This window comes from Erpetoichthys calabaricus, chromosome 10, assembly GCF_900747795.2.
Source record: "Erpetoichthys calabaricus chromosome 10, fErpCal1.3, whole genome shotgun sequence".
Taxonomy (NCBI): Eukaryota; Metazoa; Chordata; class Cladistia; order Polypteriformes; family Polypteridae; genus Erpetoichthys; species Erpetoichthys calabaricus.
Window position 1 is genome coordinate 54134834 of NC_041403.2, and position 24918 is coordinate 54159751.

Below are 24918 nucleotides of genomic sequence, written 5' to 3' on the forward strand. Positions count from 1 at the left end.
GAAGGCACCTGCAACGCGTAATAAGAATAAACGAACGCTCCATTGTAAACGTACGTCATCCTCACACGTCCAAACTGTAATAAGAATAAACGAACGCTCCGTATTGAATGTACGTCATCCTCACACGTCCAAACTATACAGCATAAGTGAATCACATTACAGTGATGCATTATTAACAGTACAACCACAGAAACCGCTCCATATTAACAGTAAGTGCAATTATTCATATTACTAATGGTAAACAACGGAGAACTAATGAAGTCACGATCACGGCTCCAAAACTATACAGCTCCACTAACGGAGCTACAAACACGAGCCCGCATGGACAAAAACAATAGACGTCGGCACCTACAACACGCGTCTGAAACCGCGGAAGCAAAACTGTCTCGGCTCCAAAACCAAACAGCTCGACTTAGGGAGCTACAAACATATCTCATACATTCATCAACGTATTTCGGGTTACCCAACACCGGGGGTAGGCGAGCGAAGCGAGCAGGGAGCGGAGCCCCTTTGTATTTATAGAAATTAACTCGGCTCTAAAGAATCAGTGGAAGCAATCTGAGAAACACTCAAAGTATATTTAAAGGGACAAATTACTTTATATGTTTCTCATGAAAATAAATTGCAAACAAGAAGCACATCAGAACTATGCAAAATTGTCCATATTTAATTTAAAAGAATTTAATTTTCAGAATACAATAGAGATGGATGAACTCATTTTTAAGTTACACCTCTGATGTTATAAGCCCCAATAAAAGGCTAATAAGTTTATAGTTGAACAAATACATAAAAGAGAAGTACAGACAAGAATAACTGAGATTGATGACATAGCTGACGGTAAACTCATAAAGTAAATAATATATTTAAGGAATAATAACCTGGGGGCAGCACGGTGGCGCAGTGGTAGCGCCGCTGCCTCGCAGTTAGGAGACCTGGGTTCGCTTCCCGGGTCCTCCCTGCGTGGAGTTTGCATGTTCTCCCCGTGTCTGCATGGGTTTCCTCCAGGCGCTCCGGTTTCCTCCCACAGTCCAAAGACATGCAGGTTAGGTGGATTGGCGATTCTAAATTGGCCCTAGTGTGTGCTTGGTGTGTGGGTGTGTTTGTGTGTCCCCTGCGGTGGGTTGGCACCCTGCCCAGGATTGGTTCCTGCCTTGTGCCCTGTGTTGGCTGGGATTGGCTCCAGCAGACCCCCGTGACCCTGTGTTCGGATTCAGCGGGTTGGAAAATGGATGGATGGATGGATGGATGGATAAATAATAAACTGTAAGTGGGCAGTAAGATGGTACTGTTGCCTTGCAGCATCCTCGCTGTGTGGAGTCTGCACGTTCTCCCTGTACCTTCATGGAGGCTCCAGTTTCCTTATTCCTAATCTGGCGACATTAAATTGGCCTGTGTGGGGGGGGGGGGGGGGGGGGGGGGTGTGGGAGTGTGTTCACGCTGTGATTGACTGGCACCATATCCAAGGGATTGCTCCTGCCTTGCGCAATATGCTCCAGCCCCTCCGAGACCCTACTCAGGATTAAGCAGGCTTAGGAAATGGTATGGTATAAACCATAGGATTCCATACACATCTGAGTGTAACAAAGAAATAATCCATGTTAACAATTATCTGAATAAATCAGAAGTGCTGAAACTCAATGCACTGCTTACAGAGGAACTGGACAAACTATTCAGACTCATAGTGATTTAAGATTCTGTAAAATTCTTTACAAAGTGGGAGAACCACTGGGCCAAAGACACTGTTTCCTGTAGCTCCATTAAAGGACAATTTCATATTTTAGCTCTACTAAACGCACTCAGTATTTGCATAACTCAAAACGTATCTCAACCTTTAGAGTGGACCCTTTGGTCACCTCTGTCTTAAATATGGAATTCCTGCAAAACACCCCCCCCCCCCCCCCCCCAATCTTGCACTATCCATACTAAACAATACTCTCAAACACATATTCCTGAATGCCAACTCATTTACAACCACAATGATTTTGGAAGCCAGAAAAGAACACAGAGGTTTTCACTATAGTCACATTAAGTCGCTAGAATATGATATTTGAAGTAATTTGAAGACTAGACTATCAAAAATTTAAAAGCTCTAAAAACATCACGAAAAGCACTCACCGGCTCCTGAGCACTTACAGTCAGAAAAGGCACAACAGTGTTGCCACTTCAGTAGGAACAAAGAGAGAGAGAAAACTGTAAGAGCACAGACACTTCGGTTTTACACGCAATATTTTAATAACTCACTTCATTTTCTTTGACAAAAACTAACAGGGTTAACAACATGCTGCTCTGTGCACCACCCACCTACCAAGGTCCCTGTAAGCACAGAAAGAGGCCAGCTGTACGCAACACCACCAATGGTTATTAATGTTAAAGAAGCAAGAGCACACTGACATTAACAACTCATATATATGAAAAACACTGCTTATTGAATTTACTACATTGTGTCCTGAATCCAAGAAACACTTCAGACACTTCTCAGTGTGTCCAAACTAATATATGCTTTTTTCTGCTTTGTTTGCTTGCTTCTTGACTATAACCTCATGATTACTTCCAAGTCTATGTTATAAAAGGTACTGCATTTTGTATTTATAGGCTGTCGCTGCACAAGTGATCGTAGCATGCAGATTGAGAAGGACCAGTGAGGAACAGTTCCACGATGCATTTTACCTGCTGTTATGTTTTCCTGCCACAAGCGAAGCACAAAAATCGTTTTACAAGACACAACAGGCAAAAACCTAACACAAACAAATTCAATAATTCTCAAACCAAAACAGTACCTTTTAAACAAAGCAGGGGTCAAATCCAGGAAAGCAAATATCAAAGCAGTCATAAACCAACAGACAAGCAATGAAACAGAATACGCATTGCCAAAACTACAATAACTGCAGCAGCTTTGTCTTTTATACACCTGGGGCAGCCCTGAAGCTACAACGTCAGGTGGCCCTGTCCCCTTCAGCACCATATACAGGAAACAGGGCTGATAATAGCTAAAACAACTAGTACCATAATACACAATTATTATTATTATTATTATTAAATGATTAATAAATTTCACAATAATAAACAAACCAATGAAAAAAATGTAAATCAAAAACAGAATAAATAATAGAACATACACACTTATATTTAAATAATAGCTAAAAGACTAAATATACCTAACATAAACCTGAGCTAGGGAAAAAATCCAGGCTATAATCTTGACCTGTCAGTAGTCTTTGTTATAATAGGAGTTGATTTGATTCAGTTGGACAAATTTGATTCATATCTTCGAGGTGCACTTGACAAGGCAGCTATATTGCAATCTTGTTTTTTGTTTTTTTTTTTGTAAAGCACATTGTGAATTAGGTGATAACCACTGATAATTCCCTAAACAGTTTTCAACTTCAAACCCACTAAATGTTTTTTATTCACATCCCTAATGAACACTAGATAAAATTACACATTATGCACAACACACTTAAAATATTCTTTACTAACAAACATTAGTTCCACCACAATAAGGTTTTCTTCATTTTGGTCCACAGATTATTTTGCAGCATTTTCGAGATCCCTATCGCAATTTGTGCCTAACATACCTTATATAAACTGTGCAGTTCTACGCCAGTCTAATATGTCTCTGTCTACTCCAAATGTCAGAGAGAATGAAATAAGCTGCAATGTTTTTATATTATATTCCTTTTATGTTTTTTTGGGTTTATAAAAACATATATACATGTATAGATCCTTCTATTTTTTATGAATCAAAATAATTGTTGGAGTGCTAGATAGAATAGAAGTGAACTAACCGAGCAAGAAGAGACATCAATGCTTTCCACATACTGCTTCACACTTCCCAGGTTCTCATCTTCTTTGCCAATGTGATCATAAAAGAAATGAACCAGGTCTTCATCACACTCGAAAGTCCAAGTGGGTGGAATATATCTGTAATACAGAAGAAAATAACTTATAGAGCCTTCGCTTTCAGTGATGAATATGCCTAGCTTACTCGATTATGTAATATGTTTATTAATGAAAGGCAACTTTGTATGTGCTATAAAATACAGTAAACAATGGTGGCTATTTTTACCTTATACAAATAAATTAACCCAAAATATTTTTTCACCAAAGATTGTACGGATCTTTCAAAATGAATTTAAAAAAATCATTACTTTATTTAAGCCTTCAGCCACTTTGTTTGATTTACACATCTAAATAGGCTCTGGTACAATTAATTGTCCTTAAAAGTTATGTAATTAATTTATTGAAGTCATTCTGTGCAGTGAAAGTTCAAGTAAAATATATTTACTTCTGGAATGTTCCACTCACAGTACAGCTGTCACCAAAAATCACATTAGAAAAATAATAGAATATTAAAAACAAATCTCATACTATTGAAAATCACCAATTAAGCAAAGAGTATGAGGCAATTTTTAAAAAGCAAAGACAAACCCTAAAACAGTAATGAATTTGACTATAAATGATGTCAAAAGACTATACAACAATCTTCAGCATATATACAACAGCACAACCTCGAAATCTCTGTATTTGGACATGACAATATTAATCCAAATGATCAAGTAATGTATGATCACTGTGTAGTTAGTTCAATCTTTCACTGAACACACCTGGAAGAATTCTGGTATTTAAGGGAGTGAAAAGCTGCTATTTGAGTTAACACTAAATCTCAACTATTGTTTACAAGAAAGCACATGAAAGACCCTGGAGAACAAGGTGAACATGATTATATGGTCTGATTAAAAACATGAAGCATTGTAAAAACATAATATTGCTATAGTGTTGCATCCCTAACTGCATAAGCTAAAATACACAGGGAACCAGGTAGAAAAATTGTGTTTTATTTTACAACGTAATTGATACTTGGGAGAAGATTAATGACAGAAGAAAAATCCTAAAAAATACACAAGGACACAATAAATTCCAGAAATGAGAAGAGACCATTTAAGCCTATTTGTATAGCTAATAGTTAAGCTGTCCGAATATCTCATTCAGATACTTCACAAAGGTTGTCAACGTTTCGGCTTCAGCTACATGTCTTGGTAGTTTGTTCCAGATTCCCATAACTCTTTGCATAAAAAATGCTTTATGGTGGTAAAGAGTAGGTTAGATAAGGCACTAATAATGACTTAAGTAGATCAAATTCCCATTAATAGCCGACACATTAGTGTAGTGGTTAGCACTTCACAGATCCAACATCCTGGGTTTGAATCCCATGTCTGGTTGTAACAAAGAACATAATAAATTTGGCAAAATGAGAGAAGACCATTCAGTCCATTAAGCTTGTTTGTTAAGCTAATAGCTAAGCTGTTGTAATATCTCATCCAGATTCTTCTTAAAGGTTGTCAGAGTTTCTGCTTCAACTCCAAGTCTACTCAGTAGTTTGTTCTAAATTTCCACAACTCTTTGCATAAAGAAGTCCTTCCTGGCTTCACTTTTAAATGTACTTCCCCTTAATTTCCACTGATGTCCTTAAGTGTGTGATCAGTGCCGCCCATAGCCAAACTGGGGCCCTTAGCGGAATTTTCTTCGGGCCCACTCGCCCCCTTCCTGCCCCTCCTTGAATCCACTACATTAATGTTTCTTATTATTATTTCTGAGCTTTAATTTGAACAATAAAAAAATAATAAATTAACAAACAAAGAAGCACACGTTATAAACATAACTATAACTTTTAATGTCAAATACAAATACTTTTTTAACTAATTAAAACTTGAAAGTGAATGTTCAGGCGTTTCTTCAGTCTCTTTGTTGTATATCACAACAGCACACGTCTACATTTTCTGAAGGCAATATCATCTAGGAGGTTATCTCACAGCAGCTTCTGTGCAGGGTCCAGGCTGATGCCAATGCTGATGACAGCCAAGCTGCTTATGCATTCTTGTGTCATTGATGACCTCAAGTATCTCTTGATGAACTTAAGTATTGAAAAACTTATAACTGGGAGGGTTGCTGCAATCCTGATGGCAACCCATAGATTTGGAATTTAAGGGTATTTAATGGCAAAGATATGCCAATTGATTTGTTTGCTTAACAAATGAAGGCCTAATTAGTAATAATAATAATGGTCCAGGGTATTTTACTTAATGTAGCAAACAATATCACTACTGACATGATACAACAACAGCAAAAACAATCTTAATACTATTACTACTACTACCACAACTAATAATAAAAATAATAAAGATAACATATATAAAATACAACTACTACTATTACTACTACTACTAATAATAAAAATAATAATGCACAAAATACTACAACTAATAATAATAAAATAAAAACTGCTACTACTACTACTGAATGTGCATACAAAACTTACTTAATGAAGTAAATACAGGGTCAAAATGAAACTGAATATTTAGATATTAAAAAAATGAACATGTGAATATATTACCTACACGTATCCTCTTTAATAAAATCCCTGTGTGTGTCCAGGTGTCCGTTTGTGTGTGTCTTCTGGTGCACGGTGCAATGCCTCAAAGGCCGCCTGACGCGTCACACAAGACAGTGAGGGCGGGACCTATAAAAAATCGCGCGGCCAATCCAATCGGATTTCGGTAAATGAGGTAAGACCTAAAACATAACGCACGAAAAATCCAATCGGCTACTGAGACGCGGAGACCAGCTTCCTCAAAGAGGTGGTATTAGTGTTTGTTGTTGTGCAAGTGTTCACTCTGAGGATGTCAGATTTGCGATTAACAAACTTGGCCCGGTAAAGTGTCAAGTGTTTTTCTAAATATACGAATTTTCATGATATTACAATAGGATGACTTTTACAAGTAGATTTATTTTCGTGCACATAAAATCCGTTGCTGGGGAGACGCCATACATACAATAATCAGCTGCACGCCAGCACAGATTAAAATACTTGCTGGAGAGACGTATTACTGTGAGAGAAAATTAAAGGCACATAATACAGTGATGCATATTACAGCCACATACAAGCCAGTATTACTGTGACAGAAAATAGACGGTCCTTTGCCATTTAATATAGACTGTTCCTACTATTGTTTATGCACTACTGTTCTAGCGTCTGTTATTGTAACGGGCTAAATGACTAGTGAATTTATATAAACTTAATTTTGTCCTTCCAATGACAGCAGACACCAATAAGGCATTAACTAAATCAGTAATGTTGGCTACCAAGTTTATTTGAGCTAATTGCTCTTTTTGTATGTCAAAGTTGCTTGTGTGTTGCTTTTCCACAAATTCAGGCAATAACAACAGACTAACTGGTAAGCAAGAAAGCCTGTGTGTTCGTGATATTTACAAGCATGTCCCCAATGCAACAACACTCAGAGCCCTTCATACTTCGACTAATGTTAGCAGTCTTTAACACTGTGTAGCGATCCCAAGGTCTACATGGCAATAATAAATCCACAAGCATGTGTCAGCTAGGTACTGTAAGATCATATATCTGTTAATCACTTGATATCAAAACTAATACAAATAAATGTACTCCATTACTCCAGTAAACAGCTGGCTTTTGATGAAATGTTAGGTAGCTTAACTACAGGTAGACAAATTTAGACTTCTAAACATAAATGCAAGTGCAGCACAAACTACTTCTTCATGCTTTCATTGGTTTTTTTCTTTTCTTTTCTGTGCTCCTGTCTGGTATTGACTTGAAGCCATCTCTCTGTTCGTTAATGGAAAAATTACCAAAACAGGTGACTGTCAACAACAAGGCGAATTTTATGATTCATGAAGTAGCTGTGGGCCTGCCTCCAGAGCTCTACTTCATTGAAGAGGTTATTGCTTTGCATTATACTTCAATGATTTGCCCAGTTACAATTAGAATTTTGGAAGCGGTTATATGATTGAAGTCATGTAAACCAAGAGATAAAAATGTGCAATCCAAGTCGCCTTCCAGCAAAGCTTCTGAATCGATTACATCTTGCCTGAAGAAGGGGCCTGAGCTGCCTCGAAAGCTTGCATATTGTAATCTTTTTAGTTAGCCAATAAAAGGTGTCATTTTGCCTGACTTCTCACTACATTCATGAAATAGTCTAATGTCTTACTTTCAACATTTGATATGTTTTCTATGTTCTATTGTGAACAAAATATGGGTTTATGAGATTTACAAATCATTGCATTCTGTTTTTATTTACATTTTACACTTTTTTGGAATTGGGGTTGTATAATACAATGATCCCTCGCTATATCGCGCTTCGCCTTTCGCGGCTTCACTCCATCGCGGATTTTATATGTAAGCATATTTAAATATATATCGCGGATTTTTTGCTGGATCGCGGATTTCTGCGGACAATGGGTCTTTTAATTTCTGGTACATGCTTCCTCAGTTGGTTTGCCCAGTTGATTTCATACAAGGGACGCTATTGGCAGATGGCTGAGAAGCTAGATTGCTTACTTTTCTCTCTCTCTTGCGCTGACTATCTGTGATCCTGACGTATGGGGATTGAGCAGGGGGGCTGTTTGCACACCTAGACGATACGGACGCTCGTCTAAAAATGCTGAAAGATTATCTTCACGTTGCTACCTTTTGTGCAGCTGCTTCCTGAAACGACATGCTGCACAGTGCTTCGCTTGACGGAGGGGGTGTGAGCTGCCGCCTTCAACAGCTTTGTGCCGCGGTGCTTCGCATACTTAAAAGACAAACAGCCCTATTGATTTGTTTGCTCCTTTGAAGAGGAAGATATGTTTGCATTCTTTTAATTGTGAGACTGAACTGTCATCTCTGTCTTGTCATGGAGCACAGTTTAAACTTTTGAAAAAGAGACAAATGTTTGTTTGCAGTGTTTGAATAACGGTCCTGTCTCTCTACAACCTCCTGTGTTTCTGCGCAAATCTGTGACCCAAGCATGACAATATAAAAATAACCATATAAACATATGGTTTCTACTTCGCGGATTTTCTTATTTCGCGGGTGGCTCTGGAACGCAACCCCCGCGATGGAGGAGGGATTACTGTATAATGAAGTCACTGCTATATCAAAGCCCAAAGTCATGAATTGAAATTCTTCAAAATCAGAATATACATTTATTTTTTGTTTCTTAAAATGAAACTGGAAACATTATTTCAAATCATGGAGTGAATACTTTTAAACCTGTTGCAAATACACTTTTGTTTTTATTTTTACATCTCTAAAATCACTTTGCTCAGTTAGACACCTAAGGTAATTTTCTGTTTTGCTCTATCTGCAAATTATTTTAGGAACAGCTGGTACAGGACAATGTAGCACAAAGTTACAAGTTATTTTTTGTGATAAAATATATTACTGTTTTAGTGTGATCTTAAACAAGATAATATTTAGACTTATTCTGAAGGAAGAAAGAAAAATGATTAATGTATGTGACCACAAACTAATCAGTAATTTTAATATGTATTGCCAACCAACAGTCATCAGACATTCTACCTACCTGCTCAGTAACAATATAAATGATTTTTAATGGTATGTCTAATGTGAAATTAAATAAAAAATAACATTTACCTAAATTTGTTTATGGCTGACTCATCTTGCTCTGCAACCTTTGGTCTGGAGCCAAGGTGTAAACAATATTTACTATCAACAACTTGATCCCACCTGCAGAAGAAGCAAAATAACACTAATAAGCAGGCAAAACAACACAATAAACAAGTAATTAAGAAAACAAATTTTAAAAAAGGTTTTGTATTCAAACAATTTACACCTCACAATAATGTAAAAAAAAAAAAAAACCAATAACTTAGTTATACAATATCACAGCTGCTACTTTGTTACAAATACTTCACCAAACAAGAAGCAAGTAAATAAGTAGCTATATAATGCTACAACTGTTACAGTTACAAAACACAGACAACTTCTAGGCTAAGGCTAGTAGTACTTGAAGGAAGCCACATTAAAATCTATCAGTCAATTATAAAAACATTCAGCAGTCTAAAAATCTAAATGGTATAGTTTAATCAATTTTAAGTTACATGTAGAAGAACCACCTGCAATTTTGAAAAAGAAGAGGTCATTAAGTTAATACTCTATGTGAATTTACTATTGCTTACCGTATCCATTTCTAAAATGATAGAGCTCATTAAATAAATACACAAGAATTTATTATTTAATTATATTCATTGTATGAATTATCTAATCTAAAATATTATTGCTTGTATTGACACTAATAATGAAATTCAAACACTTTACTGTTTTAAAAGGTAATATTTTCAACTCTATACTCAATTAATTAATGACAGCAAAGATCATTAAAAATAATTCAGAAGTATGGCCATTAAAGTCTGACTCAAATGTAATGTACCCATTTTCAAATCTAAAGCTATAAATGTCTTTGCTGTTTCCTTTATCCTACAAAATATATTAATGCCTGAACTCCATAGTATAACAGAATAACATTAAGGATGCATAGAACTGGGCATAAAGAACTGGACTCAAGCAATACAGGGCTGAGGTGCCAGAAGGGAATGTGTACAACGCTAACACCCTGTATCATTTTTAAAAATATTTTTCTCTCCTACCACAGTATTATTTTTAAAAATATTTTTCTCTCCTACCACCACAACCGTCTTCAAATGACCACCTCTCCCATTCCACCACTGCTGCATCAGCAACTCCTACTACTACTACTGGTATGGTCAATGATTAAGTACACCTCTGAAGATCTGTCTGTAACTGATGAACACATGAGGAGACAACTGAAGAAGCTAGAAACAGGAAAAGCCATGGAACCAGAAGAAGTTAGTTCTCAGGTACTTACGTCCTGTGCTAAACAACTTTGTGGTATCATCTGGTATCAGGTAAGTCTGTTTCAAAGGCTCCAGAAAATGCTGCTGCTGTGGGAAACATCCTGAAGTACCCCCCTTCCAAAGGAGGCAGCTATCTCTTCATGCAATTACTACAAACCAGTGGCTCTTATTTCCCACATTATGATGACCTTTAAGAGGCTGGTCGTGGACTATATGAGTCCTCTTGTGAAATCCCACTTGGACCCAGTGCAATTTGCCTATTGCACAAAGATTGGAGTGGATGATACAATCACCTATCTGCTCCACAAGGCTTATTCCCCATCTAGAGAAAGTTATAGCATTGTGAGGACTTTTTTTTTTTTATTTTCTCCATTGACTTCAGTACCATCCATCCCTGTTAAGGGGTAAGCTCAGGCATACACAGGTGGATGAACCTATGGTGTTCTGGATAGTGGACCATCTGTCAGGCAGGTCACAGTTTGTGAGGCTCAAGGACTGTGTCTCAGTTTTGGATGTAAGCAACAGTGCAGCATCACAAGTAACAGTCCCATCACCTTTTCTGTTCACGCCGTATGTCTCAGACTATAACACCAGGTCACGTCACCTGCAGAAAATCTCTAATGATTCTGCACTAAAGAGATGTATTGACAAGGGGGATGAGACAGATGAAGAACTGTGTTTCTTTGTGTAATGATAACTGTCTGCAAATTAACATCAGCAAAACCAAGGAACTGGTTATTGTACTTTTGGCATACCAAAGGGCCTATATGCTTGCCCACTATTCAGAGGGTAGATGTGGAGATGGCACACTGCTATACGTACTTGGAGGTCTACATCAGTGACAAGCTGGACTGATCTTATAATACAGAGGAACTATATAAGAAAGGGCAGAGGAGACTTAAGAGAATGTATTCCTTTAATGTGTGCAGCAACATCTTTTACACATGAATGTCACTGTGATTTTCTACACTCTAGTATGCTAGGCCAGCAACATCAAGAGTGGTCCACTGAACCACTGAAGGTAGTAGAGAGAACAAAGACAAAATTAATAGCTTTTTGAACAATGCTGCACATCCTCTCACTGAAGCACTACCACCGAGTACTTTTAGTCAATATATTATTCAACAGTGGTGTGTCAAGAAATGCTACTGAGGTTCCTTTAAACCAACAACAATATTTCTTTTAATGCCTCATTTTGATTGCTCTCTTATCTTTAGCCAAGTCAGAAGTTTTGAACTCTTTTTCTGTAATGTTGTGTGTTTGAGGGAGGTTACAATTGTTGTTTGTTGTATTTCTATATTTTTTGAGCTTCTGTAAAAAGTTAAATTCCCACCTTAGGATAAATAAAGTACTATCTATCTTTCTATAAATTGCAAGCACGTGGTGCAAATCTTCAGCTTTCTATGATAAATGCAACTAGTGTGGGAGACAAAGCCCTTGAGTTCAAAAACCTTTAATTAATGATGAGGAAATTTTTGAGATGTTGCATCTAAATAAAGGCTGAAAACTCATTACTTAACCAATGAATGATACTGTTAGATATAATGATGAGGTTCATGTTGACTTTTTAATAATTAAGGCAATTAACATGATTGTTACTAATTCTTTCCCTTTTTTAATTTCTCTACATCTAGAGACTTCTGGAGTCGCAACAATCTTCCTCATGTTGTTTCCCCTTGCCCTTTAAACTGGATGAGGGAATAGATGTGTTAGTGATAATGAGGGAAAAAATTATTTAGAGCACTATACAGAAAATATTTCAAAGCAGCTTGTTTCAGTCTGACAAAAAATTATCAGTTTTAAGGAGCGTCGCCTTTTAAACAAGAAAAATGACCTCAAACACAGGGCCAAATCAATTTTGGAAAAGTTCTAGTAAAAGGATGAATATTTTTTGAGTCTCTAATCCTCCCTGTAGAATCTGCGGCATTATTAGAAAATGTATGTCTATTTGGCCACTAACACAAAACAGGTAAAATCAAAGTAATAATCAAATTAAGGAAAATAAGCACAATGCTGAAATGGAGGAAGAAAAAAAAATCTAAACAATGTGTATAAATGTATCTGCAGGTTTCCTCAGAGAACCAGGAAACATGAAGCATGTTCAGATGTATTTCACTAAATCCCAAATGTGAATGTAAGTAGATAGCTTTAGAGACCTTGAACAAGGTTTAAAGTCATAGCCAAAGAGCTGCTGCTGCCTTTGCACTCTCTCTGGTGACTCCACAGGAACAAGTCTGCTTCCTCCCTCTGTATGTTTACAGACCAGAATCCAACCTTCTTCCACATCCACGTCACTTTTATGCTCCTGTAGCTGCTCCTGTGGACAGAAGGAAAAAAAGAATAACACACAAGTAATAATAATAATACATTTTATTTATATAGCACCTTTCCCATGCTCAAGGCACTTACAGAATATAAGAAAGAACGGCAGCGTATACAGTATATAGCATTGTACAAACCAGATACAGTAAATAAATAAAGAAGTTTACGACAGTGAATTCAGAGAAAAAAAGCCTAACAGACAACATAATTGATGGTCTAGCACATACACATACAGGTTACATGAGCATCTTGACAGAGAAGTAAACTGAGAGAAGGGTAACAAAGTCAAGTAGAGCTAAAAGCCTTCCTGAACAGATGAGTTTTGAGTTGTTTTTTAAAAGAATTCATGGAGTCAGCTGATCTAATTAATTTCGGTAGGTCATTCCAGAGTCTGGGTGCTATACAGCTGAAGGCCCTGTCACCCATGGAGTGTAGATTAGTATGGGGTACAACAAGATTGCCAGAATCAGAGGAACTTAGTGGGCAGGCAGGCACATAGTGATGGAGAAGGTCACTGATGCAGTTTGGTGCGAGGTTATTTAAGGCTTTGTAGGTTATTAGTAGGATTTTATATTCGATTCTGTAAGACACAGGGAGACAGTGGAGATGGAGCAGGATGGGTGTGATGTGCTCGCTGCTGCTGGTTTGAGTAAGGACTCTTGCAGTTAAGTTTTGAATAAGCTGGAGCTGTGATATAAGATTAGAAGGGACACCTGCCAGTAGGGAATTACAATAATCAATGCAGGATGTGATAAAAGCATGGACAAGTTTCTCAGCATTAGAGAAGGAGAGGAAGGAGCGAACACGGGATATGTTATGGAGGTGAAAGTAAGAAAGTTTCTTAATGTGATTTATGTGGGCGGAATAAGAGAGGGAGGAATCAAAAATGACACCAAGATTCTTTACAGTAGAGGCAGGTCTGATGAGATCACCGCCAAGATGGACTGCGAAAGAGCTCATTTTATTAAGTTGCATTTTAGTCCCAATTTGCAGGAGTTCAGTTTTGTTGCAATTTAATTTTAAAGAGTTCTGCTCCATCCAGGTTTTAATTTCACTAAGTACAACTCTTTATCATTAGAAATGTGAAAACCATATGTCCAATGCACAAGTCTTGCAATGAGGTGGATCATGTATAAAACACTTTGTAGTTTCTACATGGTGTGACTGAAACTAATGAAAATATCCTTAAAAGTAAAGCAGTCATTGCATGCAAGGGATATGAAATATGACTGCTTTAATATACCTAACATTACTATGTCTCAAATATTATGATGTCTTGCAATGGGGGATTCATTTATAAAAAGAGTTGTAATTTCTACATGGTGTGGCTGAAATTAATGCAAATACCCTTAAAATTAAAATCTGCAATGTGCACTTTAATCAGGTCTGAATTGTTTTATTTGTAATTTTAAACTGTAGAGCAAAGGGGCAAATAAAAAAAAAAGTGCATCTTTGTCCCAAACATTATTAAGGGAAAATACAAATACAGTATATCTCAAAAATGACACATGGCTTCATTCCTTATCATTTTTGCTTATGGTCCAAAAGCTGCATCAAGTACATGACTTCCAACTTTAATAAGATTTAAGTAAAAGAGTGCACAGTGGTTAATCCAAAGTCTTGAATTTTACCATTTTCTTCTTATACACTACTTTATTATGAATAGCTACTTATTGTTTGAAGATTCTTCTTCCTCTTTCGGCTGCTCCAGTTAGGGGTTGACACAGCAAATCATCTTTTTCCATCTCTTCCTGTCCTCTGTATCTTGCTCTGTCACACCCATCACCTGCATGTCCTCTCTAACCACATCCATAAATCTTCTCTTAGGCCTTCCTCTTTTCCTCTTGCCTGGCAGCTCTATCCTTAACATCCTTCTCCCAATATACCCAGCATCTCTCCTCTGCACATGTCCAGACCAACACAATCTCGCCTCTCTGACTTTGTCTCCCAACCGTCCAACTTGAGCTGACCCTCTAATGTACTCAAAGGTTACTGACATAAAATTGATACTTTCAGTAACAGCCTAATGGAACACACCTATATAAAATAGTAACGACAACTGGTTCTATGTTTTTTGTTTGTCCTCATATTGAAAAAAAAAAATGATTGATCGAAACAAATGACACAATAATTTAAATGGCATTCATTATTAATTCTTTGCATTTTCAATGGACAATATAGCTTTTATTATTGTACTATTTTGTAACAAACAGATCATTTAGTTTAATTGATATTGTTGCTATGAATGCAGCAATATTAAATATTCTTAAAAACTCAGAATGTTTCTCTAAACATTTACATCTCATTGATTGGGAGTTCCATGAACTTGCAAGCTATAACACTATGCTAGGCTTCACCTTTAGCCTGGTATGGAGCAAGCTAAGGGGGCAGGGGCTTAAGAGCCTTGGTTACTGAGCAGGACTTGCCCTAATCCTCTTTGGTGGAACAGAAAATGGCTGGAATACAACAGCTTGTCAAATTAAATGAGGTTTGCGTGATATGTCTCTTCATGGAAATCCCTGCATGCTTCTAGACTTTTTTCTTGCTACAATCACAGATTTTGTACTTCCATCCACATTCAGTCTCCCACACAAATACAGTATTGTGAGAAAATTATTTGCTCTCTTCCTGGTCTAGTATTGGATAAAGGGGATCTGAATGAACAAACACTGCTTTTGACCCCTTTTGTCTTTTAATGAAAAAATAAATAAATTAATCATCACAAACTGCCACTGCGTAAAGAAGTAATTGCCCTCTTACACGTTATAACTGGATGTGCCATTTTAAGCTGTAATGATTACAGCAAAATGATTCCTATAATTAAACATCAGTCTTTCACATCACTTTGTAGAGATTTTACTCCACTCTTCCTCGCAGAACTGCTTCAAATCGTAAACACTGGAAGATTTTTTGAAATGATCTGCTTATTGCTGGTGCTGCCAACACAGATCTAGGTTTAAGTTGGAAATTTGACCAGTCTTGCTACTTTGCAGCCATTCTGATGTGCTTTGGATCATCGTTTTCTCACAGGACCCAACTACGCTTCAGCTCACAGACAGATAACCAGACATTATCATTCAGAATTTTGTGATAGTTGGGTTAATGCTTCGTTCAGTTATGACAAGTTGTTATAGTCAGGGCTGTGGAGTCAGTAGATAAATCCTTCGACTCTGACTCCTTAGTTTCCGGTACTTCTGATTCTGACTCTGACTCCTCCGTATTTAATATGTTAATGTATTTTCCATGTTGTTTAAAGGAAGGCAACATACACATCATTTAACTACAGAACTACTGGCTAGGATGCTGACTATCTACCATATTGGCCAGTTTAAACAAAAGACAAGAACCCCTAAACACACATCAGGCCATAGCACACACCTACACCTACATCATTACACTTGTTTACACTCAAATGAACTTGATAAACACATTATATCTCTCCATTATAAAAAAAATTCTTGGCAGGGAGACGAGATGTGATCTTCTCGAAAGACAACTTGACGTCCCGCGAGAGACATTTAACGTCATGCGAGACAAGGCAGTGAGACAGAAGGACAACTGCTGTACAGGCTTTTAAATGTTCGACACACAGTGCGACAAGCAGAACAGGCACCTCGGCAGCAGGAGAACAAAGTCAGCAGCTGATCTGTCCGCATCTCCTCAGTGTGCATTCAGCTCCCCCCCTTCAAAACGCGAGCGGGAGAGATGCGAAAAGGCCGGAGTGCGCCTCCGGGGGGGGGTGGAACGAAGTGAATGAGACCTGATCATCTCGGAGAGACACTGACAACACGCGAGACTAGACATTACAACCTTAGGAAGCAAAACCTGTGAGACGGTGACTTTTGCATGTCACGCCCTACTTACAAACAATTTAAAACAAGTTCACGGACTTCTAACCTAGCAGTTGTTGGAATGCTTTTGGCAGACACACTTCATGTGCTCCCAGCTCTTAAAACAACGACAAGCAAAAAGCAGAAGACGCAGCTCGCCAGCAGCAGCAAGCCAGCAAATGATCCGACTGCTATTCCTTAGCAGGCGTTCAGCCAAACCCCCCCACCCCCCCCCCCCTTCACAACGCGAGCGATAGAGACGCGAAGTGGCAAAAGGACAGGTGCTGTACAGGCTTTTAAATTATCAACGCAAAGCGCGACAAGCAGAACACGCAGCTCACCAGCAGCAACAGCAAACGTTCAAAACTTTTTATTTTTTTAAAAAAACAGGTGATCCGACCACATCTCCTTAGCGTGTGATCAGCCCCCCCACCCCCGACTTCACAATGTGAGCAGCCTTATATGTCCCACAAAAAAGAGATTTAACCACGCCCGGGGCAGGATTTACAAAAGTTTTAAAGTAAAAGTGAAAATAATGCAAATGTAACAATTCCCATGAAAATAACAATCTCTTTAAATTGTTTATCCAGTAAACCAAATCCGAGGGTGGGCGAGTGAAGCGAGCAGGGGGTGGAGCCCCCTAGTCTGAAATAAAATTAAAACACTTTTTGTGTTGTACCATAATCCAGATTACAATATGTGAATGTCAGGTTGTAAAACAGCTCAGCTGAACTTTACACTAGTAGTAACACAACTATGCATTGGGCTTTATTCTTACATCAGAGAAGTACATAATTATGACTACTGTTTGTGAAATGGGACATTTGAACTTGCTGTACTTTTTTTTCATTACAATTTCAATTTATTAGGAGTCAGAGTCGGAGTTGGTATAATTTTGCCGACTCCGATCACAACTCCAGGTACCCAAAATTGTCTCCGACTCCACAGCTCAGGTTATAGTCCTGAGGTACCAAAGCATCCCCACACCATCACACTATCACCACCAAGCCTGATGGTTGGTATGATGTTCTTACTGGAGAATGCTGTGTATGCTTCTCCCCAGATATAATGAGAGACATATCTTCCAAACACTTGCACTTTTGCATTGTATATACATAGAACATTCTTCCAAAACACTTGGGGATTATTCGGGTACTTCCAGGCAAATATGATATGAGCCTTTACGTTCTTCTTGGTAAGTAGTTGTTTCAATACTGCTGTTCTCAAGGGAAGCCCATTTCTGACAAGCATTCCTTAGATTGTGGAGTCATGAATACCTGGGCAAGAGGAATCTGCAGTGCTTTTGGATTTATTTAGGAAAATGTGTGACTTCCTTAATGATTACTGTGCTGCATGTTTGGTATTATTCTGGCAGACTGGCCACTCCTAAAAACATACTACTATTCCAATTTGAACTCAAGGCTTACACTTTGATTTGGTGGCATCTCAGTGCCTTAGAGATATTCCAAACTAATTTTAATTGTGCACATTTAAGCAGGGGTCAATATCTTTTTCACACAGTTGGTGTTAAGACAACTATGCTAATCAGATAAATGAAATAAGTTAACAAAACCCTGTGGTATTTGTTTATTGAAGTGTCCTGTATCTTACTTTATTATTATCTAACACTAAGTATCAAAAAAGAATAGAAATCAAGAAGTGGGAAAATGCATTTTTATGGCACTTACTTAATTCAAAAAAGTTTATCTGTCAATATTTGAATTAAAATTATACCAATTTCTTGCATTTTTGCATACTATTGATTTATTTAAAAAAATGCTCACTGCTTTATATCTCTCTATTATAAAAGGAAATCCTAAGACAAGACTTTTTCAAAGAGATAATTTCAAGTCTTGCGAGACGAGGCTTTGGCCATGAGATTTTTTCAAGTCACGCTCTCCTCTCAACCATGCGCACGGCCCTCTCACCTCTCATTCCTGTGAATGCTTTTGCCAGACACAGTTCCTGCTCTCTCTTATAAATTTTAATGTTTTCCTCACTTTAAGTTCCCAATAAAAGAAGAATTATTATGTCCAACCATTAAAGAATTTCATCCCGAAGGGTTATCAACAGAAGAAATGAGTAGACGGGCAATCCTAGTGCCGAGAAACCATGAAGTCAAACGAATTAACGTGAAAATTGTCGAACGGTTACACGGCAAATTGGTTAAATGTGTATCAATAGACTATGCTGAAGCAGTTGGTGGTGATCACGCGGAAGATGAAAACATCACCTTACAATATCCCAAAGAATATCTACAAACGTTAACACCGTATGATCTTCCACTGCCCGAATTACTTTTGAAAGAAGGATTTTTCCCTGTGGTGGGTTGGCACCCTGCCCAGGATTGGTTCCTGCCTTGTGCCCTGTGTTGGCTGGGATTGGCTCCAGCAGACCCCTGTGACCCTGTGTTCGGATTCAGCGGGTTAGAAAATGGATGGATGGATGGATGGATGGATTTTTCCAAGAAAGGTAATGTACTACATCTCCCGCGGATAACATTAGACATCAAAGGAGATCTTGATATGCCATTTGTATTAAAACGTTTCCCGTTACAAAAGCTTTTGCAAAGACAGTTAACAAATCACAGAGACAAACATTTGAAAAAGTCAGTTGATTTATTAGAGAGAAAGAAACGAAATTCACTCATGGCAGTTATACGTTGCGTTATCATGATGCAAGTCCAAACACAGAATCAAAATTCAATGCGATATTGACGAAAATTTAATTCAAAAAATTGTTTTTCCTGAAGTTTTACAGTAAAAGTGTAAGTTTAAAAAGTATTTGCGTGTTAATTTCAAATCCAAACAGAACAAAATCGCATAACGCAACGAATAACTCTAATGAAACATGAAACATAATTTACTTTCAAATTATTACGTTGTACTATATTTTAATATGGTTAATTACTCGCCGTAATGTAAAATAGTTAGTTCTATTATGCATATGTAACAATTCCCATTAAAATAATCTGTTTAGATTCTACATCCACATCCCCATACAAAAGCGGCTGAACCACAAAATGGACAGCGTGTAGTGCCGGCCCGGGGGTTAGCAAGCGAAGCGAGCAGGGGGCAAAGCCCCCTAGTATTTTTAAACAATACTGTGTTTCTTCCAGTGCTATCATACCTTAGAAGACCGAGAGTGCCCGATTTAAAGAGAACATACCTGAGAGCCAAACATAAATGGAGAAAAACTAAACTGTTAGTCCACAATGAAATACTGAAGGCAGAAATAACTAAATATAACAATGCAGTTCACACTGAGAGGCAGCTCTATTTCTCTAAAATTCTAAATGATAATGCTGGTTATACAAGAGTTTTATTCTCAACTATTAATTGTCTTCTAAACCCAGCTCACTCAATGGAATGCCTCCTAAAAACTACTAGTTAAACACAAAATAAATGATATCAGAAATAATATAGTACATCCCTGCAAAGTTAATTCTTTAGAATCCCAGCATGCTCTTTTAAGCAAGTTAAATTCTCTCACTGAAATAGATTTATCTGACCTACGTAGAATAATTTCTCATCTGAAGCCCTCTACCTGCGCCCTTGACCCAGTGCCAGCAGGCCTTTTTAAAGAGGTCTCCAATCTGCTAATTGATGCTGTGCTTGACATAGTTAACTCCCCATTTGATATAGTGGTTTTCCCCGACTGTCTAAAGTCTGCTGTTGTTAAACCTTGTTCAAGAAAAATAATCTCGACTTCTCTGTCTTTAACAACTTTAGACCAACTTCTAACCTGCCTTTCTTAAGTAAAATTCTAGAAAAGACAGTTTTTAAGTAGCTAAATGATCATTTGATTAAACATTCTATTCTTGACAAGTTTCAGTCAGGTTTTAGAACAAATCATAATACAGAAACTGCACTGGTTAAAGTAATAAATGATTTGCCGGTAATGAGGACAGAGACTGTATATCTGTTCTTGTTCTCTTAGACTTGAGTGCAGCATTTGACACCACAGACCACAGTACTCATATAAATCAACTTAGACAAAGGGTGGGCTTCTCTAACAGTGTCTGAAATTGGTTTCAGTCTTATTTAACAGGTAGAAATGTTTTTGTTAGTTGTGGTGATTGTACTTCTGAGATCCACAATATTGTACTTTATATGGCGTACCACAAGAATCTATCCTGGGTCCACTGATTTTTTTCAATCTACATGCTTCCTGTAGGCCAGATGATCTGAAAACACAAGGTGAACTATAACAACTTTGCAGATGACACACAACTTTATTTATCGCTATAACCTGAAAAACCTGATGCTCTTGACTCTCTATTCCAATGTCTTACTTGTCTTTCTAAATGGATGAGTGGTAACTTTCTCAAACTAAATAAGGAAAAAACAGAAAGCCTTGTGATTGGTAAATATGGAAACAGCAAGTGTATTAGACATAAACTCGATCCCTCAGGTTTAAAAGTCAAGGCGGAGGTAAAGAATTTTGGGGTAATCATTGACTCTGACCTAAAGTTTAAATCACATGTTAACCAGATTACTAGGACTACATTTTTTCACTTAAGGAATATAGAAAAAGTTAGACCTCTTATAACATTACAAGACACTGAAAAATTAATTCACGCTTTTGGTTTTAGTCAACTACATTACTGTAATGCACTTCTAACAGGACTACCTAAGAAAGACATCAATCAGCTGCAATTAGTGTAGAATGCAGAAGTCAGAATCTTAACTAAAAAAGAAAATCTGAGCATATCTCACCAGTTTTAGCGTTGTTACATTGTTTACCCATGTCACTTAGAATTAACTTTAAAATACTATGAATGTTGTATAAAGCCTTAAATAACCTTGCCCCTTTCTATATTTTGGAACAGCTGTCCCCCTACACACAAGTTGTAACTTTTGATCTTCTAATGGTAGTCTTATTATTCCAAGCCCCAATCTTAAAAGAAGTGAGTTGTGAGGTGGCCTTTTGCTGTTTCGTACCTAAAACCTGGAATACTTTACCAATGGAAATTCACCAGGCTAATACTATAGAACATTTTTAAAAACTGCTAAAATCCCGTAGTTACATTTTAGTTGTACTCCTAATAAACGATTATATATAAGCATAGTATTATCATCCTCACAGGTGGCGCAGTGGTAGTGCTGCTGCTTTGCAGTAAGGAGACTGTGGAAGATTGTGGGTTCGCTTCCCGGTTCCTCCCTGTGTGGATAGCGCTTTGAGTACTGAGAAGAGCGCTATATAAATGTAATGAATTATCATTATTATTATTATATTCTTCAGGGATTTGCAATCTTTAATAATCTCTACTTTTTTCTGCTGTTTTTTCCGGTTATTCTGTGCCACCGCCACCTGATCAAGGCACCATACAGAATGCTCAGAAAAGGTGTTTGTGGCCAGGCGGACTAGATCTCCAGGACTGTGACTATGTTTGACTTTGTCTATTACAACTGGTCAACTACAATTATTATAACAATTGTGGACCTTCCAGAGATTTATTTTCTCCAGGGATGTTGTTGACTAGAGTTTTTGTTTTGCTTTCCTCAGTTGTCAACTGGCCATATTTCAAAAACTAATTAATGGACAGATATTGCAGAGCACCATTTATGTTAAGTTTCCTGCCTGTGTAAACAAAGTCTTGTCTTTATATGTACTCATTATGCAATTAGTAATGTTTGCATTTGTATTTACCAGTGAACGTCACAGCACTCTGTGAGGAGTGTGATACAAAGATAACCTCAATTGAACTGAACTAGTGAGTGAATCGAAGTGTGCGCCTGTGCGTACGTTATAATGGCTGGGTGGCCCATCAACAACCGATTTCTGGGAGGGTAAATTCTGCTTCTCCTTTTACAGTAGTGGGAAAAAGGGGCTCATAAAATTAATGGAAAAACAAATCAAAGAAATAGTCAGCTTTTTTTCCCCATTCCAAAGTGAATTTAAGTTGACAAATGACTGAAGTGATTGCATGGGTGTGTATGAGTGTGCCCTGCAATGGAATGCATAATTGTTGTGGGTTGGTTTCTTTCTTCTGCTGAAATATTTTTCTTGACAGGCTCTGGCTCAGTAGTGCCATGAATGTGAATATTCATTTTTGACAAAGAATAAATAAATAAATATTTCAATAAGCTACGTATATTTGACCATCCACGTCCAGGTCGGGTTCTTGCTTTGCACCAGATATAACTGGAATGCCATGAACTGAATTAAATGTTTAGGAAATAGATGGATGCCTATGACACATACTCCGAGTACAGAGGGTATATCACATTTTTCTTTTACTTCTTTTTCTAAACTGAGATCTCGTGTCACACATTCACTTTACATTCCAATTAAGAGTCTCCGGTTTCGTAAACATTTTAGGCGTCAGTGCCACAGTTTGTCACGCTAAACTAGTACGCATGTCAGCCTATTCATATATAGATCTTGTGTCTTTCTTGCGATGCCGCTGCACATGAGTCTGCAGTGTCTGTGATTTAGTGGCACTTATGTCGTGAAGCACTTTGCCACTGGCCTTTGCCAGTGGGTATAAAGGGTATTCCCGATAGTGAGCGCGTTTCGTAAAACGAGGGGGGGGGGGGGGGGGTAAATAACAGGCAGTCTTTAACCTAAGTGGTGCTCTGTGCTTGATGGATGTCTCAGACAAAGCCTCAGTTATAGATACGGACTTAGCAGAGGCACGAGATCTATGCACATTCATCTCAGTATGTCCATGCATGGTGACGTCACCGTCAAACCAGGAAGAAACCCCGAGGTACTCATAAACATCACGAAGCGTTAAGTACCTTGTTTAGTTTGACCCACAGGCCGTAGTTGTTGCAGTACTGGTCCCCCGTCGCCTTGATGCACGTCCCTTTCTTTGCCTCGATGTTGAACCTGAAGAGCTTCTTGGTCTGCAGAGAGTTAGTCGGGCTCTCCCACACGGATATCAGGGTGTTTCCAGCAGAACAGCCACTGCCAGCTGATGAAGCCGCCGACGTCGCCGCCGATGAGGCAGTGGACGATGAGTCTTTACACACCTTATAGCAGACCTCTTTAGGAACGTAGCACAAAGCCTCTGGCGGCGGCTTACTGTTTCGAAAGGTTTCGATACATTCATTTAAAAAGCGAATTCTGCCTAGTAGGATGTGCGGGTTGTTTCCGAGAGACATGTTTCCGTGGTATTTTGGAAAAAGAAAATGTTCGGTCAGAAAGTCTCGCGCCCTCCTAGGAGAACGGAGCCGCAAACATCCACCCCGCCGCACCGTGCCGTGTCACTGTCTCAAGCACGTAAAAGCAGTGGCGGCATTCTGCTGTGCGCCGGAGAGTGTGCTGTCGATGCAAACCGCAGTCGCTTGCTCATTCACAGTCGGTGATAAAGGGGTGAGTCTAGCGTCTTCTCAGTAGGAACAGGACGCTTGTTGAGCCTGCATGTCCCGTAAAGCGAAGGTAAAACTGCCGGAAAAGTGACAGCCCAGCCGTTACCGTAAGTACTGATATAGAAGAACCACTAACTCTGCGCTGCGCTTAGAGCACCACTGACTGTAGCATGCTGATGACACTGCATTCCATCTTTTATCAAATTCGAGATTACAGTCGCGGTCAGAAGAAACCTGTCCCACTGTGTTAAACTCAGGACGGCGCGGCATTCCAGCGCACAATGCACAGCACTCTTATGAGACTAACACAGGTGGGTGAATGTGAACCGCGGTACAGCTTTAAATTCGCCCCATAGCGGCCTAATTTAGAGAGTCGCCAGACTTTGGAAGGACGGAGAAAAACTGATTTGATTTACCCATGGCAAAGCACATACACCGTGATCGTATCAGCGTTAGAATCCAGTCTCGTAGAGTTGCCAGTGAGGCTTTTGAAAGCTAATGTAACAGTCAGTTTTAGCTTGTGTAAGTATTGTGATGTATAGTATCATGAGAACTTTTGTATATTAGATACCTTTCAGTTCCATACCCATCCACGTTTTAAAAGCTGCCAGGATATTCACTACATTTATATGACTCTGTGGTTTATTCCTGATTCCAGATCGACAGCTGGCATTTTCTATAACCACCACTCCATCCATATCAGACCAAAGTGACACTGTTTAAAAATAATGAGCCAACTATACTCAAGTTAGAATAGT

The 24918-nt window shown here is 38.3% G+C and overlaps 1 protein-coding gene across 2 annotated transcripts in view; it reads right to left on the reverse strand.

Annotated features, from left to right (window-relative positions):
* Positions 1-24216, reverse strand: part of hectd3 (HECT domain containing 3) — a 53735-nt gene extending 29519 nt beyond the window's left edge. For both annotated transcript variants that reach the window (XM_028811247.2, XM_028811246.2), the window contains exons 1-4: positions 23588-24216; positions 12846-13006; positions 9449-9541; positions 3786-3921 (exon numbers count right to left, since the gene is read on the reverse strand). In XM_028811247.2, coding sequence (XP_028667080.1) covers positions 3786-3921; positions 9449-9541; positions 12846-13006; positions 23588-23953 — 756 coding nt within the window. In that variant the 5' untranslated portion in view covers positions 23954-24216. The remainder of the gene's footprint in view (positions 1-3785; positions 3922-9448; positions 9542-12845; positions 13007-23587) is intronic.
* Between the last annotated feature and the right edge of the window lie 702 nt (positions 24217-24918).